At 37.1% G+C, this 23,076-nt stretch overlaps 1 protein-coding gene across 2 annotated transcripts in view; it reads left to right on the top strand.

Moving 5' to 3' along the window:
- Positions 1-23,076, top strand: part of HEATR5B (HEAT repeat containing 5B) — a 56,067-nt gene that overhangs the window by 8,216 nt on the left and 24,775 nt on the right. For both annotated transcript variants that reach the window (XM_062629521.1, XM_062629522.1), the window contains exons 8-24: positions 344-593; positions 1,491-1,646; positions 3,028-3,278; positions 3,721-3,832; positions 5,014-5,166; positions 5,457-5,556; positions 5,892-6,001; positions 6,795-6,958; positions 8,928-9,103; positions 10,319-10,424; positions 12,173-12,363; positions 13,855-14,014; positions 15,640-15,829; positions 17,050-17,219; positions 19,474-19,618; positions 20,092-20,331; positions 22,105-22,356. In XM_062629521.1, the coding sequence (XP_062485505.1) occupies positions 344-593; positions 1,491-1,646; positions 3,028-3,278; positions 3,721-3,832; positions 5,014-5,166; positions 5,457-5,556; positions 5,892-6,001; positions 6,795-6,958; positions 8,928-9,103; positions 10,319-10,424; positions 12,173-12,363; positions 13,855-14,014; positions 15,640-15,829; positions 17,050-17,219; positions 19,474-19,618; positions 20,092-20,331; positions 22,105-22,356 (2,926 nt within the window). The remainder of the gene's footprint in view (positions 1-343; positions 594-1,490; positions 1,647-3,027; positions 3,279-3,720; positions 3,833-5,013; positions 5,167-5,456; positions 5,557-5,891; positions 6,002-6,794; positions 6,959-8,927; positions 9,104-10,318; positions 10,425-12,172; positions 12,364-13,854; positions 14,015-15,639; positions 15,830-17,049; positions 17,220-19,473; positions 19,619-20,091; positions 20,332-22,104; positions 22,357-23,076) is intronic.

The following is a 23,076-nucleotide window of genomic DNA, read 5'->3' as shown; positions in this document are numbered from 1 at the left end:
TCTTCATTGTGAATTAGAGCACATTAATGTTGCTGCTGTTATTAACATATGCTCTTAAAAATTCTAAAGAGGCACATATTTAGAGCAATTGACTGGGTTTTCTCACTGTCATCCAAAGAGTATTTAGTGCTTCACAGAATATATAGCAGTATAGTGGCTACTCTTGGCACTGGAAAACAGTTTAGTTTCTACAGCAAAGACCTGGCTAATAGATTGATTCATCCTGTTTTGCTACTGTACTGCATTATGCATGAGTATAACTGTAGTGTTTAGTCTTTGGTGACTGAATATAGTCCTTCATTTCTGTTTTAATTGGATCTGTTTGTAATTTCTGAATTTGCAGGCCTATGTTGTGTTTGTCACAGCGTTGGGAGGTCAGTGGTTGGAGCGCAACTTTGCTACATTTTTGTCCCATGTACTTGATCTGGTCTCCCATCCTCGGGCAACTCAGACCCATGTGGAGGCAGTTTACTCTCGAAGATGCGTGTCCTTTATCCTGAGAGCAACTGTGGGCAGCTTACTTGGGGAGAAAGCACAGATTGCAGCTGCCAAAGATATATGTCAAGCCATTGGTAAACAAATGAAGGCAGTGGGTAAGAGCCATTTTTCTTTCTTTGAGATCAATTAAAAGTTACTGTTGTTATACTGGCTCAGGCATTTTTCAGCTTTCTCATACTTTGAGGAGGAATTTTGTTCTTCTGAGATGAAACAGTTGCAGAAATTCTTCCTCCTGCTACCTTGTTAAAGTTGCAGGCAATTGTGTTATGTATTTGGTGATCAGAAGAACTCTTTATTTATTTATTTATTTTTAGATTACTTCCCTTCATATAAGGGGAATGATTTTCTAAATTTGTACTGTAGTAGACACGTTAACATGAAGTTGATATTGAAGTCCCTTTTCTTTCAAGTCACAGTTGCTGCTTCTGGGATATTTTGTAGGAGAAAGAACCTGCAGTGAGATCTAGGAACTTAATTTGGGTAACTTTAAGAGGGATTAGTGGTTGTGATTAATTATTTACAAGTTTTGGTGGTCGGGTTTTTTTTTTTTTTGTTTTGTGGTGTGGTGTTGTTTTGTTGGGTTTTTTTAGTGTTATTTCATACACATATATATGCAATTTTGTATGCAAAACCTAGGTATGTCAAGATTATCATTTTGTTACTCTCTATAGATACAATACACATGCTGCGCACATGTATACTTGCTTTTGGTATGTTATACTATTAATCCTACCTCTCAGTCCATTGCATTCCATAATAAATGATGGGCATAACTCTTTCATGGTCTTCTGATGATTGTGTTTGGCTCATAGCTGTAAAACTATTTCTCTTCAGAACACAGTTACTTTGCAAGTTCATGCTATGATCAAGCTTGTGGCTTTGTTTTAATATAAGGTTGATGTCAAAACTGAACTATTCTTATTTATCCTATGTATGGTGAGATGTGATTCAAGTGGAAGTTAAGCAAAATATTTTTTCTTTCTTTTTTGCAGAAGCAGTAGTGAATGATGCTAACAGTGAAAATAAATCAGGAGCAGCTGATGTAGCTGCAAGCCAGCATGTAATGGTGTGTGCACTCCAGGAACTGGGTAGTCTGGTTCAGAGTCTGAATGCCACTGCATCTCCTCTTATTCAAGAGCCCTCTATTGGTATGCAAATAGATTTAAATAGATGAAAGGAAATATTTGAGCAATGAATATGAAATATCATTCAGTCTAGTTAAATAATAAATCAGTATATAATAAATAAGGTGATGAAACTGGCATTCCTTGTAGTATTCCAGGTAGCTACATTTGTTCAGCTCATTTCTAGTGTTTAGTGTCCTAACTTTAGGTCAAGTTTGATTAAAGTATTAAGGAATTGTTTTGATCAAAGTTTGTTTGCAGCTCTTTTTTAGGGTGATTAAAGTTGATTTTTAGCATTGATTTGTTTCTGATAATAGTTTTACAGGAAATAAAAGGTTTTGCTACAGAAGGTCTGAAATATTTGCTCCTGGAAAGCTGTATTGCCCTCAGATATCAAATTTCTGTGGGGACGTTAAGAGTATTTTGTTGGGATGAAGCTGTGGATAGTCTCATTTTAAGTTGATAAGGGTTTGTATGGTATTTTCCTCTTGTTTATTTTAACATCTAAATTCACCTTTACGCTATAGTGTTGCAGGTTTTTTCAGTTTGCGGATGTTGAGGGTTTTTTCCAATTGAAGTGCAAGCTCCTTTAGATATTTCATTATATAGATTGTTGTCTTGATGCATATGACATCCTTCTCATACTGATTTTGCTCCAGCCGTGGTGTGGGGAAGACTGCTCCTATTAATTCCTTCTGGCTGCTGTGCCCTGTAAGAACAGAGGGGACTATCTCAGAGTTACTTCTACCTGCTTACTTCATAGCAGCTAGCACAAGTTACGCACTAGCTACAGAAAAAAGCAAAAGATAAGGTGTCAGTGGGGGCTTTGAAGTAGGAGTTTGCAAAATTTGAGATCTGGACTAAGGGAGGTGTTGGTGTGAAGACGGACTGGACTGAAGAGCTCAGGTAGAAAGCAAGGATTAAGGAGGCATAGAGGTTAGAATGTGTAGAAGGATGCAGGGTGACAGTGGGAGACAGCACTGTGTTAAAACTAGAGTATAGCAGTCGGTGCCTTCTGTAGGGTGTGCTTTTCTACAGTATGAAGCAAACCCAAAGATCAGTCTTAATGTTGTTCTGTTACTGGCAATCTGTGTAAAAGAAGTCAAAATTGTAGCAATCATCTCATCCAGTGCCTGTTCCTTATGTAGGATTACTGCCTCTTTTCAGTTGTTCAAGTAGTAGAAGTCAGTGCTGTGGTTCTGGCAGCTCCAGCATTGCTGGTAAAAACCTGATTTGGAGCAGCGTATTGCTAATAATGTTTCCCTCTTGAAGAAGGTGAAGTCATAAAATTCAAGTACTTTAATTCTGATTTTCTTAACTTTCTTGTTGCCTGTCTAGTATCAATTTAGTTGTCTGTATTAAAAAGCTCATCATACCTCTAAAACTGTAAACTCTCTTTCTGTAGGTCTGTTGGAGACAGTAACTTCAGTTCTTCTTCATCCCAGCATGGCTGCTCGGCTTGCTGCCGCATGGTGTTTGCGGTGTGTAGCTGTGGCATTGCCTTTTCAGTTGACTCCATTTTTAGATAGATGTGCAGAAAGGCTCAACAATCTGAAGACCTCCCCTGAAGCTGTTAGTGGCTACAGTTTTGCAATGGCTGCTTTGTTAGGTGGTGTGCATCAGTGTCCCTTAGGTATTCCTCATGCCAAAGGAAAGGTGAGATGTTTCATCTGTGAGTGTACTAAAAGATACCTTTTTGTCTAGAAATAGTAGCTTTGCAAAATGTGTGACATGGTAACAACATAAAGCATTATCAAAACTGAGCTTGTGCCTAGAAAGAGAGCAATTGCCAGAGCATGTGTTTGTAGTATTTCAGTTGTAATATTTACCACCTTTATCTCCCCACCCCTTTCAAATTTGCTTTCTTGTTTAGCATATTAATGAATAATTGCTGAAGAGAATATTCCTCTCTGCATTGTCATATGCAAAACACTGATCATCTGCATGAAATGTAATCTGCATTAATTCTTTATGGAAGGTCAATTTAAATGATTTGAGAATATCTTTATATATAGTCTGTGAGGGTGGATGTGTTGCAGTAGCTTTCAGTGGCTTAATTTATGTATTTAAAATACATTGGTTTTCATCATTGCTGCAGATGGTGGTCAGTATTGCTGAGGATCTGTTGCGAACTGCTGCACAAAACAGCAGGCTGTCCTTGCAGCGGACTCAAGCTGGATGGCTTTTACTTGGAGCACTTATGACTTTAGGTTTGTAAAAATTGTTTTTTGTTTTGGTTTAATGCTTGTCCAACATTTCTTATATCCATTGTGGCAAATGGTCCCTACATATAATCAGTCCAGTATCTAGCACATATCAAGGGAAACAGAGTGTTAGTGATTTATTTTAGCCTTGTTTTTTTTTGATGGGAAAAAGTGAAATATTAGTGTTTATGTAAGCTGAAGGATAGTAGAAGGTGTGGTACTTAAAACCAGAGCAGAACTCTTATTTTTAGAAACACAGTCTTTAGTCATTCTGTGGAAAGGGCAACCCCTCATCTTCCTTCCTTAATCAGTGCAGAAGAAGTGGAATGTAAATGAAACACAGTGAGCATTTCAACAAGTTGCATATGTGTGTCTGGAGAGGCAGCAGTACTGATTATAAGTGCTATCAGTTCAAAAACTGTTCAGCTGTCTTTTAAAAAAGCCAACCTTATGTTCGTATCTGCCGTCACAGAAATACCAGAAGATGTATTTTGGAGGTTCTAAGTATACTCTTGGATTTTGCAGCAATAGTAGTGGGTTGTGGTTTTTTTTTTAATTAATACTGGAAAATACAATAAAGTTCTAATGCATTCTGCAGTATTTTGATCTCTCAGCAAATACCATTTGTTTCAATCTAAATTGCCTCTTTTATTACTTTTTTTTTTCTTCCCAGCTTACTGTCATGTTTTTCTAATAGTGTATCCCTATTTTAGGTTGTCCTTCTCCAATATATTTTTAATGCACTTGCACTGAATCTTCTAGAGCTTTTTCAGAAGTTTTCTTTAAACTTGGTGGTTCAACTAGTTACGTAATTAGTAGCTGTCAAGTTTGGACAGGCTACAGAGCTTGCCTTCAAACTAGTAATAAATAATCATAGAAGTCAGAATGAAAAGATTGTAAAAAGACAGTTGGCAGTGGTTACGTATTACATGACCAGGTATAGAATTGCCTATTTCGTATTTTCAGTACTGATGCCAACAAACAGGCTTACCTATAGTATTTATTTGTCACATTTTCAACCTAGAAATGAGAAAGAATTTTTTGGGCTTTTCGTTGTTCAAGCAGGAGAAAACGAAGAAAAGTGAAATAAGAGGAAAAATGAAGAGCAAAAGCCTTCATGACAGATTTTTCACTTAGTTAATCAGTTTTTTTTATTATACTGTTACTTCATTTTTTTTTTTGCACAGGTCCTTCTGTCGTTCGGTATCATCTGCCTAAGATGTTGCTGCTGTGGAGAAATGTATTTCCACGTTCTCTCAAGGAGCTGGAGGCAGAGAAGGCGAGAGGAGATTCTTTTACCTGGCAAGTAACCCTGGAAGGCCGAGCTGGAGCTCTCTGCGGTAAGGATTTCAAATTGCAAGATCACAAGTGTGCAGTAAACCAAAACACGACCCTAAGTATTACAGAGAGAACTCTTGTAACTTCACTTATTTTCAAAGAAAGCAGGAAGATGTGTCAGATTTTCATCACTGTGATCTGGTTTTGGCACATAGTTTTATGAACATGTCGCATAGTCTTTGAATAACCATATTTAGTTGCTGCTTTTTGGATATTCTCTTAGGATCTATTACCTTGCTCACGCTTTGTATTTGTTTCAGTAAAATTTTAATTTAAATTATTTTGTTATTAGCTATGAGAAGTTTTGTTGCTCACTGTCCTGAGCTCCTTACTGAGGATGTGATCAGGAAATTGATGACGCCCATAGAATGTGCCATGACAATGATGTCGCAGTAAGTAGCAGTTTTTGCTCTCTTTTTTCACTTTTGTCTTTTCCTGGATCTGAAGTACTGGAACTAATTTGTTTTAACTCATATTCTGACCTAGTGCTAGGAGCTTCTTCTGAGGAGGTACATGTGTCTAATATACAGCAGCATGCATTTTATATTAGAAAAATTTGCTCCATATGGTTACCTCTGTAAATATAATTGAGTAGTGTTACTCAGAGTAGTTTTCTGAACACTCTTTTCTTGTCTTAGCTGGAGATCTATCTTGTGAAAAGCTGAAAATGCTCTCTTCAGTAACTGCAATATTTCTTTTTGTCTCTTTTCCTGTTTTGGTTCTATAGTATTCCATCAGTAATTAAAGCCCATGGAGCTCATCTCAAAGCTAGTGCAGCTATGGTCCGTTTAAGACTTTATGATATATTGGCTTTATTACCTCCAAAGACGTATGAAGGTATGTAAATTTTTAGCAATTTTTATTAAAGTTAAAATTCTGTTACTCTTTTTGATGTATTTTTGGTGCTTGCTTTTGAAGCAGAAATGATTCAATATAGATATTAGGAGTCTCCATGGGTCTTGTACTATATTCTTCATCTTCTATATGTTGTCTTGACAGTATAAATGCAGAGTATGAATACTGCAAAATACTGAAGTAATGCTTAGAGTATAAAAGTTACAGTCCCATTTGTAGGGTTGAGATGTACAGCGGTCATGTTCTGAACTCCAATTTAGCTGTTTATATTGTTGTTACTTAAAAGCTAGAGAACCCTGTATATTAGTATACTTCAAGGACAGATGTGAGAATGAAGATTCAATTTGAGTTTCTGGTATTTTTTTTTTCTTTTTAACCTGATCTGCTCTGTTAGCCCTGGAACCCAGGACAGCCAGATTTATGCTATTATTAGTAAATTGCCAGGCACGATTTGCCACATGATCTGACAGATTAGCTTTTTGGTTTGTTTTTAATTCATTAAATTTATATCATCATGTTGATGAGCATATTCCCACAAAAATCTGGATTGTCATCCTGGAGGGAATGGCCTCATCTGTTATTTAGAGCACTGAATTTAGAATTGGGAGCCCAGGGTTCTCTTTGAAGCCTTTCTCTCAGCTGTGGTCGTGTCGGGTTTCCTTCTCTACTTGCTACTTGTAAAATCAAAGTAATGGTACATGCTTTGATTTGGAATGTCTAATCAATGTTTTGGATAAGAAGCAGCACCAATTCTTTTTAATGTCCATTTGTTTAGGATCATTTAATGCACTTCTTCGAGAGTTGGTAGCAGAATTTACTTTGACAGACAACTCTGCTAATACAACCACATCACTCCTAAGGTCTCTTTGTCATTATGATGATAGCGTTCTTCTTGGCTCTTGGCTGCAGGAAACGGATCATAAGTCAATTGAAGATCAGGTAATAAAAACCCTGTAATAATAGAGTTATCTACAGTATTTGTCTGTGTGATGTGTATGTGAGGGAAGCCTTCTACAACTGAAACTTCATGCCTTGTTTTTAGTCTTATTTCAGAGGTTTGCTAGATGCAAGTCCTTCCATCTGTAGTGAACTGTTTTGAGTAAAAGCTGCCTACAGCCGAGATATAAGTTGCACAATGCTACTCATATGGTTGTGGTTAGCGTGCTAACCTAACTTCTTTAAAACAAAGCAGTGCTCCCCACCCTGATCTTCCCAGTCTGGCAGTTCCGTTATTTTATTCTGGGTAAAAAAAAAATAATAAAGTTCCACTTAACAAATTTTATAATGAAACTGCTGTCAAATTATCACTATTCCAAATGGTGTTCTAGCAAACCAGGATTTAACTGGTTTTAGAGATGTAGTATGAAATCCTACATTTAGTTTGGGAGCACTGGCACAATTTTGTTGGCATCATCAGAAATACGCTGCACTTGGGAAAAAAAAAAAGAAGTCTTTGAAACACAAGAATTGGTGTGGGTTTTTTTGTGGGTTTGGTTTTGTTTTTTTTTAAAGGAAACAAGTATTGGGGGGGTCTCAATAATTTTTGGATCAGTTGCTAAAGGAATATAACATAGGGAACAATTTGTTAATGTTAAGTATTTTAGGAAACTACCTGATAACATCCTCATTGCTTTCCTAATTTGTGATGACTAGGGAGGGGCTGGCTGCCTCTTTTCAAGCCTTTTACCCTCATAAACTTCAGGATTTAATGACACAGAATGAAAATGTTTGTCTATCTGGATATACCCACTATATTTCTGTCTTCATAGTTCTGCTGTGATTTTTGATTTCTCTGTGAACTGTATTCCTTAGACCGCTCACTGTTCTCAGCAAATGCTGAACTGTGCCATCATAAACTTTGCAACTCAGCTTCTCAGAAATTTCTTGGCATAGGAAGAAGGGTGGAGCTGAAAGCATCTCTTCTGCCACAGACTATTTAGTAATGGCAAGGTTTCTAAGAAGGCAGCCGTCTGGATTGAACAGATCCAAAAGCTGAAGATTGATACCAAGTGTGAGAAACCAAGGGGAAACTCTTTCTGAGAAAAGATCAGCAGAAATTTGTCAAAGAAAAAAAAATAAATTTATAGAATTCCCTCATTTGTCATGGTGGACATAGTAGACTTCCAGTCTACCAGTGCAGTCCTCAATACACAGAGCTTTCTGGGGCATTCCTACTCCTCTCTTCCCTTCCCCCCCGCTTCTATTTTACCTCTAACCTGTAAGACAGTCACTGTTGGTAACTGAAGCCCTGTAGTGCATCACAGATTCTCTTGTTTTATATTTTAGTGATATGAAAGTCTCTATAAATGTTTGCTCTGTTTTCTGACCTTTAAGAAGAATGCAGAGCTACTAGATTCCAGTTTTGTTTCAGGATTAAATATTTAACAAATCATGAAGATAAGTTTTTTTTTCTGAGGTGTTTCCTGAAAGAACGATGGTTAAGAAGTATTTTCATGATAGGTATGCTAGTCATTTTAATTCTGTTTCTGAATTTTTCTGTACAGGGAATTGCTATAAGCAAAACTGATAATTTAATATACTGTATTGGAACTCAGTGCTCAAACAGAGTGAATGAATAGCCTTTGTAACGAAATGTCACATTGTAGTTGCCGATTTGGAAGCTACTGTTAGTGCCAAAATCGATCTGCTTTTGTCTAATTTCCATCTCTGACTACCAGGAGTAGTAGTCTGTGCATTTATCCAGCTGTTAACTGCTTTGACCCTCTGGGATTTAGCTGCCCCTGTAAGTGCTAGTGTTCTTATGCATGGGGACACTGCAGTTGCATTCAGGTGTCTGTAAGCCATTTTGGTTTTGTAAGCCACTGCATGTGTGTTTTTGTTATCTCTATTATCTCACAAATTTTATGTGCAAAGGTATATTCTGAGGTATTCATGTGGCATTTTGCAGCTTCAGCCAAATAGTGCATCTGGAAGTGGTGCTTTGGAACATGATCCGTCTTCTATTTACTTGCGCATCCCTGCTGGTGAAGCTGTACCTGGTCCCCTTCCGTTAGGAGTATCTGTCATTGATGCATCTGTGGCTCTCTTTGGTGTGGTTTTTCCTCATGTCTCTTACAAACATAGGTCAGTTTACATCAGTGTTCAATTTCAGAATCTAATGCATTGTTTTCTGAATAATATTTTTTTCTTTCTTAAAATAACAATCTACTTTAATATCAATTGTCTTTAAATTAAGGGTTCAGTATTTGGTGTTCATTGTGTCTTAGGATTCCAGAGTATGTCTACCCAGTTTAGAAATAAGGCAATTTCCTCAGTTTTATTAGTTCTGAAGATTAGAGTTCAGAAGTGGAGACCAGATTCTTCTCTCCTCCATGTAACAGTAGTAATATCTCTGCAACCAGAATTTCCTGAAAAAATACCCACTGTAATTAACTTCAGATCAGCCTTGAGAACATAGCAGCACTATCCATTGAATTTAATTTGGCTTCCATGAGTAAGACCATTTGATTTCTACTTGGCAAACAATTTTATGCATAATGAAAAAGAGCAAATGGAATTCAGCTTATTTTCCTTTGTGTTTTGCATTACCTTTGCAGAGTTATGAGTTGTCAGGACTACTTTTGTCATCCTATTTAGCTAATTCGTCACTGAGCATGGAGTGAAAGCAGCTCTAAGATGCATTTCAAAGTAAAATTATCCTTCAGTGCAATCCTGATGGGAACAGTTATTTTCCTAGCAGTCAGTCTCATTTTGCAGTAAGCTTGAGGCAAGCTTGCAGTATTTCAACTTGATCTATATCAGTTCTTAGCTTTGGAAAGATTTGGCTGGGAAGCTGTGGAGTAGCTAAAAATGCAGATTATTCATTATACTTCTGTTCTTGGTGTCCTCTAGGGAGTACTCCTCCTCCCAGTAACACCTGGCATGGTCAAATGGGTAAGAATTGAGGTTAAACAGGGAAACTGATAGGAACAATAACAAGAATGCAGAGTGCAACACTGTTTTGCGCGGCAGTGGAAAGGCAACATTGTTTCCACTCTTGTCCTCATAGTTTTCTAGTTATACAGCCAAACGTATCTGAAGACTCCCTTCCTCTTGGTGGTGTTTTCTTCAATAGAAATAGTAAACGTCTGTGGATGAGCTAAAAGCAAAGGGACTGTTCAGAATAACAGCACCCTTTTTACCTAAAGTGTACCTTTCTGCCTTCTGCAGTCCCTGAAGCGTAACTTCTGTGACTGAACTTAAAAGGCCTTTTTATGTGTGGGGTTTCTTTACCAGCTGTGTTTTGATTTGTATTTTGAAAGAACATCACTTAAAATTATGTTCTTTTCTTTGTTTTAGATTACAGATGTTGGATCACTTTGCTGAATGTGTGAAGCAGGCTAAAGGTGTTCGCCAGCAAGCTGTGCAGCTTAATATCTTTACTGCTGTTCTTAGTGCCTTGAAGGTAAAACTTGTGAATTTGTAATGGAGCCAAAGCTCAACAGTTTGATTCATCGATTTGTAGTCCATACAAAAGGTTGTTAGAAGAACATTACTAAAGTTACCTCTTAAACATTCAAGTTTCAAAATGCCAGAACTGATTTTTTTTTCAGATATTGCCGTAAGCTGTTGTCTGCATTTATCAGTACAGAGCAAAGATGTAGTCAGCATTCTATAGTACTTAAACTTTCTTAATTTTTCAGTCCTGTAGTTTTCTTTGCATTGTACTGGTGAATTTAAAAACATTGTCATATGTACTCAAAACCACCCTCATGTCATAGAGTATTCTGCAGATGAGGCTTATAGAAATAAAAACAAAAAGGGATTTGGGTTTCCATTTTGAATGTCTTAATTTTTTCTTAAGACTCCCTAATATTGCATAGAATTGTAGATGCTTATGCATAGTCCCACTGACTTCAGTTACAGGTCTGTGTTCTCTATCTACACTTGGAAATCCAGCCTCATGCCATCATGTTAGGAAGCTAGATGACAGCAAGTCACAAATAATATCCCTCAGAAATACTTGCTTTCAGTGAGTTGCATTTCCTCAAGGCTTTCTGGAACACTGTCTTAGAGTGTAAGGCTTTCTTTCTACTAGGCAATTTTTTCAAAGAGTTTCCTTTTTTCCTGATGCTATTTTATATAGTTTCCAATTCATGAGTCTGTTGGACAACATCTGTCATTGTCATGCTTGTTCATCTGCAGAGCAACTAAGTCCTGCACACTGAGAAAGCTACCCTTGTAGATGTGCCAGCCTGTAGCTAAAGACTGGATGAGCTTCTTCGTGTCTCACTTTTGCCACACAAAATTGGCTGCCTAGTTTAAGCTGATTGTTACTTGGGCTGCATGTCTTTAGTTGATGGCAAAATACACTGGCAAAACAGCATCTCTCTTGCTTTGTTCTTAGAAACGTGAACCATGTTGCTGCAAGTTGAAAAGTAGATTCTGAGACAGGTATCTGGAATTTCCAATACCATGCTAAATGGCTGAAGAACTGTCAAAATTCGGCTGAAATGAGTATTTCAGAAGAGAAAATGAGAATCAATTTCTTCCTCTATAATGCATACAGTGTTTGTACTTTACATGTTTTAATTATTTTTCCCAATGTAAAAGACTTGGTGAAAGTTGTAGTGAGAGGTGATGTACTATTAATGAAATATAGGAACCGAAGAAGCTGCAGAAGCAGTGGTTAATTTTATTGCTCTGTAAAATATTCATATAACAGGCTGTATAAAAGTTTGCAAAGATGTGATCATTAAGCAAAAAAATAATGTATGTGAAATGTCCTTGATTTAAATGACTCTTGCAGAAACATAACTGAGCTGTGGTTTCGTTGTTTCGGGGAGAGAGATGTTGCAGTTAGATTTTACAGCGTCTCTTTTTCTGGGGTATCCTGTATAAAGCTAGCTCAGATTTAGTACCGGTACAGTGCACATAGCGCTGTAATGCATTTGTAAAAGGCTGGTGCAACAGGTCTTCTGGTATGTGAAATAGGCAGTGTTGGTAAATGTAAGACTGTACTGTTGATCCTGAGTTTTAAAAGTTTTCAACAAGTATATTTTAGGGTAAATGACCACAAATCTAGACAAAAAGTGAAAGCACATCATTTTTAATGGAAGATCTCAAATACAGTGAACTTGTTTGTACATTTTCCCTTTCTCCCCTGCTTTGGAATTTTTTTTTTATTTGTTTTTTTTTTTATTTTTCATTCAGGGTTTAGCTGAGAATAAAAGCACTTTAGGACCAGAAGAAGTCCGCAAATCTGCTCTGACATTGGTAATGGGTGCCCTTGATAATCCTAACCCTATTTTGAGATGTGCAGCAGGAGAAGCTCTTGGCAGAATGGCTCAGGTGGTTGGAGAAGCATCTTTCATAGCTAGAATGGCTCAGTACAGTTTTGATAAGTAAGTTGGTTTTGATTCAGAAAAGGAAATAAAAATATCATTTAATGTAGTTTGGAAGATTCCTCTGCTAAATACCATATTGATTTTTCTCTTCATGCTTGATTGCTATGATTATGTAGATCTAACAAACCTTCATACAGGGTCTTCTTTTGGTTTATTTAATGTGATTCTTCCAGGAATAAAAGCTGAGTTGTTAAACTAGTTGGAATGTGAAATTCTACCAATAAATAGTTTTTGATGAGTTACTTGAGAGTGACTAAACTGCTTCAGATAGATAAATTCAGCCTATGCTGAGTACATCTGTAACGCGAATTGTGTGATAGTGGATCTGTTTAATCATAATATCTTTACATATTGATATAATTTATCTGCTGGCTAATGGTTAGATATAATCCATCTTACCCCCTGCCCGCCCCCCCCTTGTTTATCCCAGGTCTTTAGAAAGATGCGTGGTAGATATAACAAGACCATGTTTTCCAATTTTTGGCTTAAATTTAAGACATCAGCCTATCTGTGAATCAGAATGCACCTGCTTCAAGGCTGCAGCCCATGTTTTTGGCTGGCCAGACTGTGTGCACATAGCCTCAGCCCAGCTCTTCTACCATCATTTTATCTTGTAATAAAGTACATCACCTTTACCATCTTTCCTTGAATTTCTATTACTAGGACTATTTCCGTGGTTTCTTATCTAGGATTCAGGTTGCTAATGGTTGCCAGTCTGTTGACACTGTCAAATAATTTTTTTATATTTGAGATTTGCATTTAGTTATTCACTGACAGTTAAAAGCACACTTGCCTCTCATATACAGACAACCAGGACAAACTCTCAAACCTTTCTTTGTTCTAATTAGGATAGCCACCTTTTGTTTCTTTTCCACAACCCCTGAAAAGGTTTTAATTAAGAAGTTATGTATGTGATATGATTCCAAAAGCAGAAGTATTACGGAAAAGACTCAACAAGTCACTACTTCATACAACTAGATCATTCAGAATGCTCTTCATTCTGGTTTAGTTTCATTAATAAAATATTACTAAAAAAAATAAAAAGAAAAAAAGCTTTATTGGGAAAGTCACAAAACTCAGCTGTAGAAGAAAATAGCTGTATTAAAAGTTACTCAGCTGACTTTTCAGTGGAAGTTGTAGCTGTGGATTTCTTTGTCATTTGATTCCTTTTCACTGCAGTGGTCTAGCAATGACTTTTCTGACTCTTAAATTAGTCTGCTATGAAACACTGGTAAGCCCTAGGTGCCTTTCCTGTAGTCTTTCACTTCCAAAACTCTTCTTCGTCTGAAATCATTCCTGCTTGTCTTATATGTAATCCAGTTTAATATGAATTAAGTACACTGGTTTTGCTTTTGTTGTAAAGGCTTTTCAAGATCTTGCAAGGTGGCCTGCAGAACTTTTAGTCGTTTGCACTGTTAAGGTACTTGAAAGGTTCTTTGTAACAAACTGAGTGAATTACATGATTTCCTTTTATTTAATCATTGGTAGGTTAAAATCTGCTCGAGATGTTGTATCAAGAACGGGCCATTCTTTGGCTCTGGGCTGTCTCCATCGGTATGTTGGTGGAATAGGTTCTGGACAGCATTTGAAAACTAGCGTTAGTATTCTTTTGGCTTTGGCACAAGATGGAACCTCTCCTGAAGTCCAGGTAAAAACCGCAATCACCACAAAACTAAAATGTTCAAGATTTAAAAAAAGTAAAAAATAACATGTTCAGATGCTCTTTAATAGAGTGTCACGTATAAGACAACTCATACGGATGTAGCATGTGCCAGGGAGCATGAAGAAAGTGGAACTTTACTTATAAACTTCTACAGTACAGAATCCCAGATATGTACTGCAGTCAAAATGTAACCTCTCTATTCACTAGGGAAGCAGTTGCAAGTGGTCATGTTAATTCAAACTCACAAGTGTCTGCTTGTCAGTGGCACCAGAGTAATTCACTGTGGGTATATTTCTAGCTTTACCGTAATTGCAAAGCAAAATGTGTTAGTTTTACCTTAGCTGTAAACTAAAGTTTTAATGACTGGTTAATGGTTAACATGTGTTACTTGAGTCTGGGGTCATGAGCAGTAGTTTTCTTTGCCAAGCAATTTCTGTATATGTGACAGTGTCAATAGCGTATGGCAGTACATCATCTTTGGGGGGTTATATTATGATAACAAAATCTGTTGCAAGCCTACTGCAGTTAGGGGACAGAAAGGGGGCTAGTAAGAGCCAAGTCCAAGGTAAGGCAAAACTGGGGAGGAGTTTCTATCCACGATGGACTGTAGACATGTGAAGTCTCATAGGAGGATAGATTTACTCTTAAAGGTTGCTGGTAGAGTACAAAGGGGACTAAATATAATGTTGAAAATGCAACGCCTTTGGAGCTGTCAATTAACTAAAAACACTGTGCAGTTCATAAAGTTTCCAAAGTTGAAAATACTTGGAAATTGGGAGAATGCATTGTCTTTACTCTCCCAGGAGAAATTTGAGGAGTCAGTGTCTTGGTCTGTCTTTACTCCCTCTGAAGTATCTGTTTGTAGATGCTGCTGTAAGGGGAAGAGAGGGCTAGATGGACCAGTACATTTGTCTTTAAAGTTGAATATTAGAGGGAAAAGCACTCTCCCCCCCCCCCCCCCCCCCCCGTAATGAAATCTATCACAGCACTAGAATAAAAGAATTAACTTCAGAAGGAGAAAAACAAAACAAAACAAAACAAACCCAAAACGCAACCATCTTTGCTTTTGGTGGTTTTTTTTTTTTTGGGGGGGGGGGGGGGGGAGGGTTTTATTGTTTTGGTTTTTTTTTTTTTTTTGGGTTTTTTTTTTTTGAGTAACAACATGTGTCTTGTCTGTAATTATTGTTCTTCAAAGATTATGTTGTAATTGCCTGATACAACAGGTAATTTCACAAGTTTCTGCAAGGGAATGATTATCTGAAATTGTGACTGACTTATGCATTAGCAATAGGAAGTTGTGTGCCACCTTTGAGTAGGGGCAGTTTATACCCACAGATTGAGAAGCTGAAGCCACTGGTAACTGTACAGAATCATACTTCCACCTTGGTTTAAATTGTTTACTTGACAGAACATATACTAGAGTAGCTTCTTTTTCCTCAGTTATTTAAACTCCCAGATGATTGCTTGAGATTGAGACCTCTGGAACACATCTGGAGTCAGAGTAGCTAACTAGAGATGTTTAAGGAAGGACATAACAGTCTGCATACAAAATGATTTAAATTTCCTAAATGTATTACTGAAAAATATTCCTTTTTTTTTTTGTTTGCTAGACCTGGTCTCTCCATTCACTTGCTTTGATAGTAGATTCTAGTGGACCAATGTACCGTGGATATGTGGAGCCAACTCTGTCCTTAGTTCTTACTCTGCTCTTAACTGTTCCACCATCACATACGGAAGTGCATCAATGCCTAGGCCGATGTCTTGGAGCTATAATAACTACTGTTGGGCCTGAGCTGCAAGGTTAGTAGGAATTTGAAGTGAAACTAAAAATCTAATTTGTATAAAGATAATATATTGCAGTCTTAAAGAAAATAAAGTTTTGTTTGTTGCAGTTGCGGGTGGGGAGGGAGTGGTGTTCACAAAGTCTGTTACAGTCACGCAAGCAACCTCACTTCTGATCATACTTAAGACTACTTGGGGCTTTTTTAATGGCAGTTTGAGGTTTGTATAAAGAAGTTGCAGTGGTGTGTGGTGTTCTGGTTAATGGCAAATCTGCATGGTAGGTAAAAGGTGAAGAACACTCTTGCTGCATATTTTGCTGTTGATATTTTTGTGTATCGGTGGGGCAAGAAGGAAGATTTTTCCCTCCGCTTTTTTTTTCTTTTAACACAAGCAAGAGTTTTAAGTTTGACATAATTGATAATATTTGATCTGTAACTCATTTCCATTAATTCTTGATATTCTTAGGTTGCTGTACCTTTCTCCAGCTGTAGTTTTTTTAGAATATTTATAGGGTGGTCTTTGATGCAGTGCCAGAGAGCCAGTGCCTAGGAAACTTTAAACAATTGGATTTAAATTTGTAGCTGTGAAGAGTTTCTGGATGGTCTAATTGAACTTGTGTATCTGTTTTCTGTGTGTTAACCTTTTGATCTGGAGCATCATTCACTTTTAAACTAAACAACAGCTTATGTAGAATGTCTTATGCAGGTTACATTTTTCTGTAATTCAAGATTTTTTATAAACCTGATGCAGGTTAATTCTCAAAATACAGAATGAGATTGTTTTTCAAATTAAATATTGTTCTTTAGAGTTCATGTCCTGTTATAGCAGTGCAACTCATCCATTGGAGCTAATTAAAATTACATGCATATTAGCTTAAAAGTTATCCAGTATTATAGGAAATGGTGTGGTGCATGAAATGTTGTCCATATGTATAGAATGAAAGAGACTTTCAGTATTCAAATTCAGGTTTCATGTCCTGGGAAGATATTCTCAAAATATTTCTGACTGAAGATAATTGATCCAAGGTTTCATTTGGACAGGACAAAAAAAGATACTGAAGTACTCCACAGTGTTTCTTTGAGGTTGTGTAGATACTAGTTTTCAGTAGGAATCCAGAAAAGTTGCATGTTAATCTGTGAACTTTGAAGCATTAACAATTCTTGTTTCTCAGAGGTTTAAAGCCTACAGTTGCCATACAAAAATTATCCTGTGTTAAGGGTATTGTATTACATCATTAGGTAATGGAGCTACAATTTCAACAATCCGTTCTTCCTGTTTGGTGGGATGTGCAATCACACAAGACCATTCAGACTCGCTTGTTCAGGCAGCTGCCATATCCTGCCTTCAGCAGCTTCATATGTTTGCACCACGGCATGTCAACCTGTCCAGTCTGGTTCCCAGTCTTTGCGTGAGTACAAAATGCGTCCGTTTTGTTCCTCAGTTTTATGTACATGCTTAGCAGAGGACTGAAGTACTTAACAAGATGTCAGATATATGTTATAAGCAAGTCATATTTGCAAAAACACTACAGTGCAATAAAGGATGCCCGTCCGCAGTCCATTTTTAGATCTTTTTAGAATGCTGCCCAAATTGAAATCATAGGGTCTGATTCTCTTTCACCCTTGATAGCACAAAATAGCAAGCATTTATACGACTGAGAAGATGCCGAAATGCTGTTTCCTCTAACTCATTGCACTCCACAAAGGGAAGTGGGTGAGCTGGAGAAGAGCAGGTGATTTTGGAGTTATTGTACACTCAGTATAGTAAATGCTGAGATTCAAATTCCTGTGCTGCTGCTGTTAGTGTTGCTTTCTCCTTCCATTAATGTTTTGTCAGCAAGTCTTGGCTTGAGGCTGGAACCCAAACCACCCAGTATGACTGTAAGAGGAAAGGTGCTGTGTGTGGGTGTGCATTTTGGTATGATTTTTTTTTGTTGTTGTTATTACTACTGTTTGAAAAACTTTTAGAGGGTTCAGCAGTCCAATGTCTGTTGGGCATTTTGTGACATTTTTTTGACAGTTCTTCGTGTCATTCTTTGTGGAAGTGGTGGGCCTGTGTTACCTGAAGGGGTGTCATCCTACTTAAGTCAACATTGGACCTTTTTCTTAGTCTGACATCCTCTCAGTGTACATACTCGTCAGCAAGCACTGACCCTTGCTCCCTGCACCCCCCTACTCTGGAGCACTCCTGAGAGTGAAGTGTGTTCTTAGAATGTGTCACTTGTCCTTTCACAAAATTTTGCATGGAGTGCAGTGTACTCAAAAGTAGTATGCCCTTTTGTACAAATAATATGTATAACATGACAAGTGATCCCTATAACCATTTACTCTGTAAGTACCCATGGGTAATATTACAATGATGTTCATACAGGAATGACTAGTGCTGTCTTGAAAAATTTTCCGGGGGTTTTCTGATGTCTCTTTCCTGTTCCTTTGTGGTCCTCTGCTAAACAAAGGCTATTTTTCTTCTCTTTTCTCATATTCCTTACTTCCATGTCATACTTAGTGTGGTAAGTTTTCCTCTGAATTGTCTTGCACATTTATTTATACTGCAGATACATAGATACGTAGGCAAGGTTTGCCTTACCTGCCCCATTAGGAAACTGTTCATTGTTTTCTAACTCATTTTTAAATTGAGTTAATGCCAGGTATCAAAATTAAACCACACAGTTCCACAATCTAGTTTCATTTCTTCTTCCTGCATTGGCTATATAGCCACCAGTTGTTTGTTTTGTAACTTAAAATGGGGAATGCTCTTTCCATTAATTAAATCCCCTAAATGTTCTGTGATTTAGTTCCATTAAAACAAACTCAGTGTGATATTTAGAGGTTCTTTAAAGTCTGCTTGTTTTTTCAGGACTAAAATCTTGTATATTCATATGTGGAATAAAGTTCTACTGTTCAATTTTTTTATAAACTATACAACCCTTTCATTTAGGAAAGCAATTTCCATCTGCATAAAAACCTAATATCGAGAAAGCAAATGTGTATTTGGTTTATTAAAAACAAATTCCCCAGGGTAAATAAAGAATCAAAGTTTCTTACAGTGCACTCTCTTCCACTGTAGAAAAACAGAGTTCTCTGTGCAGCTACTTCCTCTTGGGAAAATAGGGATCATGCACACTTCTTCTCTAAGAAAAATATTTGCTTATACTTGAGGTGATTCAAAAGGAATTAGAAGCCAGTATTGGTTAGTAAAGAAATACGAAGCTGTCTCATTGAGAGGCACCTATAAAAACATATGTCATAAATCACTACAAGTTTGAAATAGAAGTTTTTGATAGTTATCATGTGTGGTGCACTTGATGATGGCTTTTTGTTTAAGATAATATTCTTTAAAGCTATAGCAGAATATGGGGAGTGTAACAGATTGGCAAGTATAATTAGTCAAAATCACTGGTGCAGCAGTTCCCATATTTAAGCTCTTACCTCTTTAACCAGATAACAGCTGTCAGCTCTGTATATGCCAGCTTTATTTTCATATTTGTACATTATAAAAAATGCTTACTTCTGAACTTTCAGTATCTTGTAAAGAGCTTGGCACCCAGCAGCTCTCACATGGGCATATGATTGAAAAATAGAATGCTGTTAGTCCTTAGCAGTGCTGATTTATTGATATTGGGGTGCAGCTGTTTACTTGCTTGTAATGGTTCTGATTTGTAGGTTCATTTGTGCAGCTCTCACTTGCTGCTTCGCCGGGCTGCAGTTGCATGTTTACGACAGCTTGCTCAGAGGGAAGCAGCAGAGGTTTGTGAATATGCCATGAGCTTAGTGAAAAATGCTGGAGAAAAGGAAAACAGTAACATCAGTAAGTATTTCTTTCATGTGGCTTTTTTGTAACAGTTGAGTGCACTGGTGTTGTACATATGTGTGAGGGTGGAAAAAAACCCCAACAACAGGAAAAAAAACCACTAAAACTGTCCCTTCCAGCTCAAATAAATTCTGGCTGCACTCATGCTTATTTCTTGAATTTCACTTATACTTTTTTAATTTTAGATTTGAAAGTTTTTTGCTTGGTATTGGGTGTTTGGGTTTTTTCTAGTTTGTTTTTTTCTGAAATAATAGTAGGAGGTGTTATTTGCCTTGCAGAAAGCAAATTAAGTGAATTGCTGTATTAAAATCTTTGTAGTGTTTGTACAGAAGAAATTCAGTAACATCTTGGTTTATCACTGTCTGAACCACAAACACACACAAATACACAATCCTGATTCTAGCCTGTTAGGCCAAATTTTAAAACTGAGTTACTGATTTCAGAAAAGATTTCTCATTATCATTTTGCAGATATCAATCCTTTTGCACCAGGAGCTGGTTCTCGGCGAGACACTCATTCCCGGCATCAGGGGATTAATATAACAGAGACAGGCCTTGAAGGTGTCCTTTTTGGAATGTTGGATCGGGAGACTGATCGGAAGCTGTGCTCAGATATCCATGATACTCTGGGACATATGCTTTCATCGCTGGCAGTAGAAAACCTTTCGCACTGGCTAATGCTTTGTAAGGATGTCCTTGCAGCTTCCAGTGGTAAGTATTCTATGTCCTCTATTCACATAAAGGACAGTATGTCATTAATATTAGCATTTTCTGGCAATATTTGTGTGTAGCTTCTCTTTTATCTTAGTTAAGATGTAACTTGTGTATAGAACTTTGATTATAGTTCATTAAAACTTTCTTAGAAGAAATCATCGGTGTTATATTAAGTTTTAGAACATTGATCTTAAGATTAAAAAGTTAACTGCCTTGAAGTAGGATTTCCAATGGAGAAGCAGTGTGATTATTACTCTGACATTTCAGTATCTTAGCAGACATACTCTTTTTAGCCTTTTATATGTCAGGATCATATTGAAAGAAGATTGCTGTATAAGCTCTGAGCTTTATTTGGTGAGGTTTTATGAGTTACTTGTGCGATGATAGGTTACCATGGTGATGAAACTTTTGCTTGTTGTTCAGCTTTGCAGATTTCTTTGCAAAGATCTTGTCCTCTGAGACCTTATTCCTGTTTTTCTGCCTGTAGGATGGTTGTGACGCAGATTCTGCTCATTTCCTTTGCATTTATACTTGTTTATTGCAATACTGTGAGTTCATTGTGAAGCTCTTTCTAAATGTTGCCAGCTTTATGTTAACTGATGAGTAATGCTACCAATGATTTCTTTATGTAATGTGTTTTCCATATATCAACCCATGAGAAGGACCTGGTTTCTCAAGTTTGAATTAGATAATCCCTTTCTTATTTCATGTGGAGCGAGTTTTAAAGTTTTTAACATGGTATTCAATCTATTATTTATTAATAGCTGAAATAATTTCAGAGAGAACCCTATTTAAATAAACTTGTCAGCTATACTTTCAGCAGGCAGCTTCATAGTGAACTCCTTTGATCCAGCTAACTGGTATACGCACAAAATCTGATTTGCTTTTTAAACAGAGATTTACAAATCAGACACATAAGGTCCTAGATGCCTTCCCAAAACACTCTTGTGAATTGGCATCATCTGTGTTTGATTTGCCATAGCCTCTTTCTTTATTGAATGTCTTTGCTCTTCAGCTGCTTAAATTTAGACCCCATACTTGGGGTTGGTTACCCTTGCAATGATTTCTACTTGTTCTCCTCTAATTATTGCCAGAGTAAGTTTTGTCAGCATCTTGGCATTTTGCTAATTTAGACCTTGTCATTGAGATTTTATGTTCTCATTTCTGAATAGTAGAAATGCATGTTTGGTGAGTTGGGGGATTTTTTTGTCGTATTTTGGTTTGTCTTTTTTAAAGTGATCCCTGAGGTAATTTCATTTCTGAAATGAAGTCTCCCAGCTACACTGAGAGAAGAGAGTTTTTTTGAATGTTAAACACATTTATGGGTGCCATAAACTGCCTACTTGGCTGGATATCCATCCCATGGCATGGAATTTTGTAGTTTTGATTCAGTTTAACATGCACTCTAGCTTTCACTTGAAACAGGAGCTGAATAGTTCAAAGCCATGCTTTGATTCTGAGCCTGGTAATGTCATTATTCTGTTTATTGGCAATTTAATAGGTTCATTTTCAAAGCTGAGACGTTTAGATATGGGATTCAGCTGTAGTTGGTATCTGGGGAATTAACATTACAGGAATTTATTTCATACCATTTAAGCCAGATTAAAGGTGAAAAACATTTCTTTTACTGATTTTCCTATGCCTTTGAGACTTTTACAAATGTTGTTTCAACAGAAGAATTAGTCTGTAAGGAAATCTTGAATATGTCCTTAGCTGTCTTCTGTGGATTGTAAGAGTGGGATTTTTCTTTTCAATTGTTGTCTGTTGTAGACATGAGCACTGCAGCTCCTTTGGGAGGAGGGAAGGATGAAGAATCAGAGAAGAAGGATGAGATGGATGATGATACAATGTTTACCACCTTGGGTGAAGAGGACAAATCCAAGCCTTCTGTAGCACCTCGTTGGGCAACTCGTGTGTTTGCAGCAGATTGTCTGTGCCGAGTTATCATGCTGTGTGAGAACGCCAACAAGGCGCACTTTGATCTGGCACTGGCTCGTTCAGCCAGACTTAAAAACCCCAAAAGTAATTACAGAATGTGCATGTCTTGGGTTTGGTTTTAATTTTTTATTTTATTTTAATTTTGACATTTCTTTGCAGTTTAAGTTTACACAACCAAGAAAAAAAAAATGAAGTTATCCTTTCATTCAAATGGTTAAACCCAAAGGAAATGGCTAGCAGAAGTCATTAAAACTGTAGTTGCATAACCACATAGTAGTTAACCATACTATGAACACAAGTAATGAGGTTTGCTGGAGAATATAAATTCTCACAGACTGATCTGCTTGGAAGAAACTAAAGCCCTTAGATTTGCAAACCTTTTCTCCAGTCTGAAATGGAAGCAGTAAATGTCTAGCTAAGGGTGAGCTGGGAACAGTTTCTGAGTATAATGTAATGACAACAATGAATTAGACTTCAGAGATGATTTTAGCATACCCAGACCAAAGGGATGCTAGGAAAAAAACAGATGAGACCAGGTAATTATTGCTGAGGTTGCAGAGAGAGGGAGTTAGAATAACACAGGAACACAGCTGATTCATAAAATTAATTCTTTGGGTATCTAATAAGCACGATGAATATTCACTTTTCACACTCACATTTTGAAGATGCATTTATGAGTTAGAGGATCAGAATTGAGAGGTCAGAGGTTACACAGCTTTGTGAAGAAATGTTTTTTTCTAGCAGATAGTGGGAAGTTTCTGCCCTTGAGTTGTATGTATGTATTTGTTCTGGTGCCTAGTGGTT

Source organism: Pezoporus occidentalis, unplaced genomic scaffold, assembly GCF_034315485.1.
Source record: "Pezoporus occidentalis ecotype Australia unplaced genomic scaffold, CSIRO_AGI_Poc_V1 ctg34, whole genome shotgun sequence".
Taxonomy (NCBI): Eukaryota; Metazoa; Chordata; class Aves; order Psittaciformes; family Psittacidae; genus Pezoporus; species Pezoporus occidentalis.
Note: the sequence above shows the minus strand (reverse complement) of the source record. Positions and strands in the feature narration are given on the sequence as shown.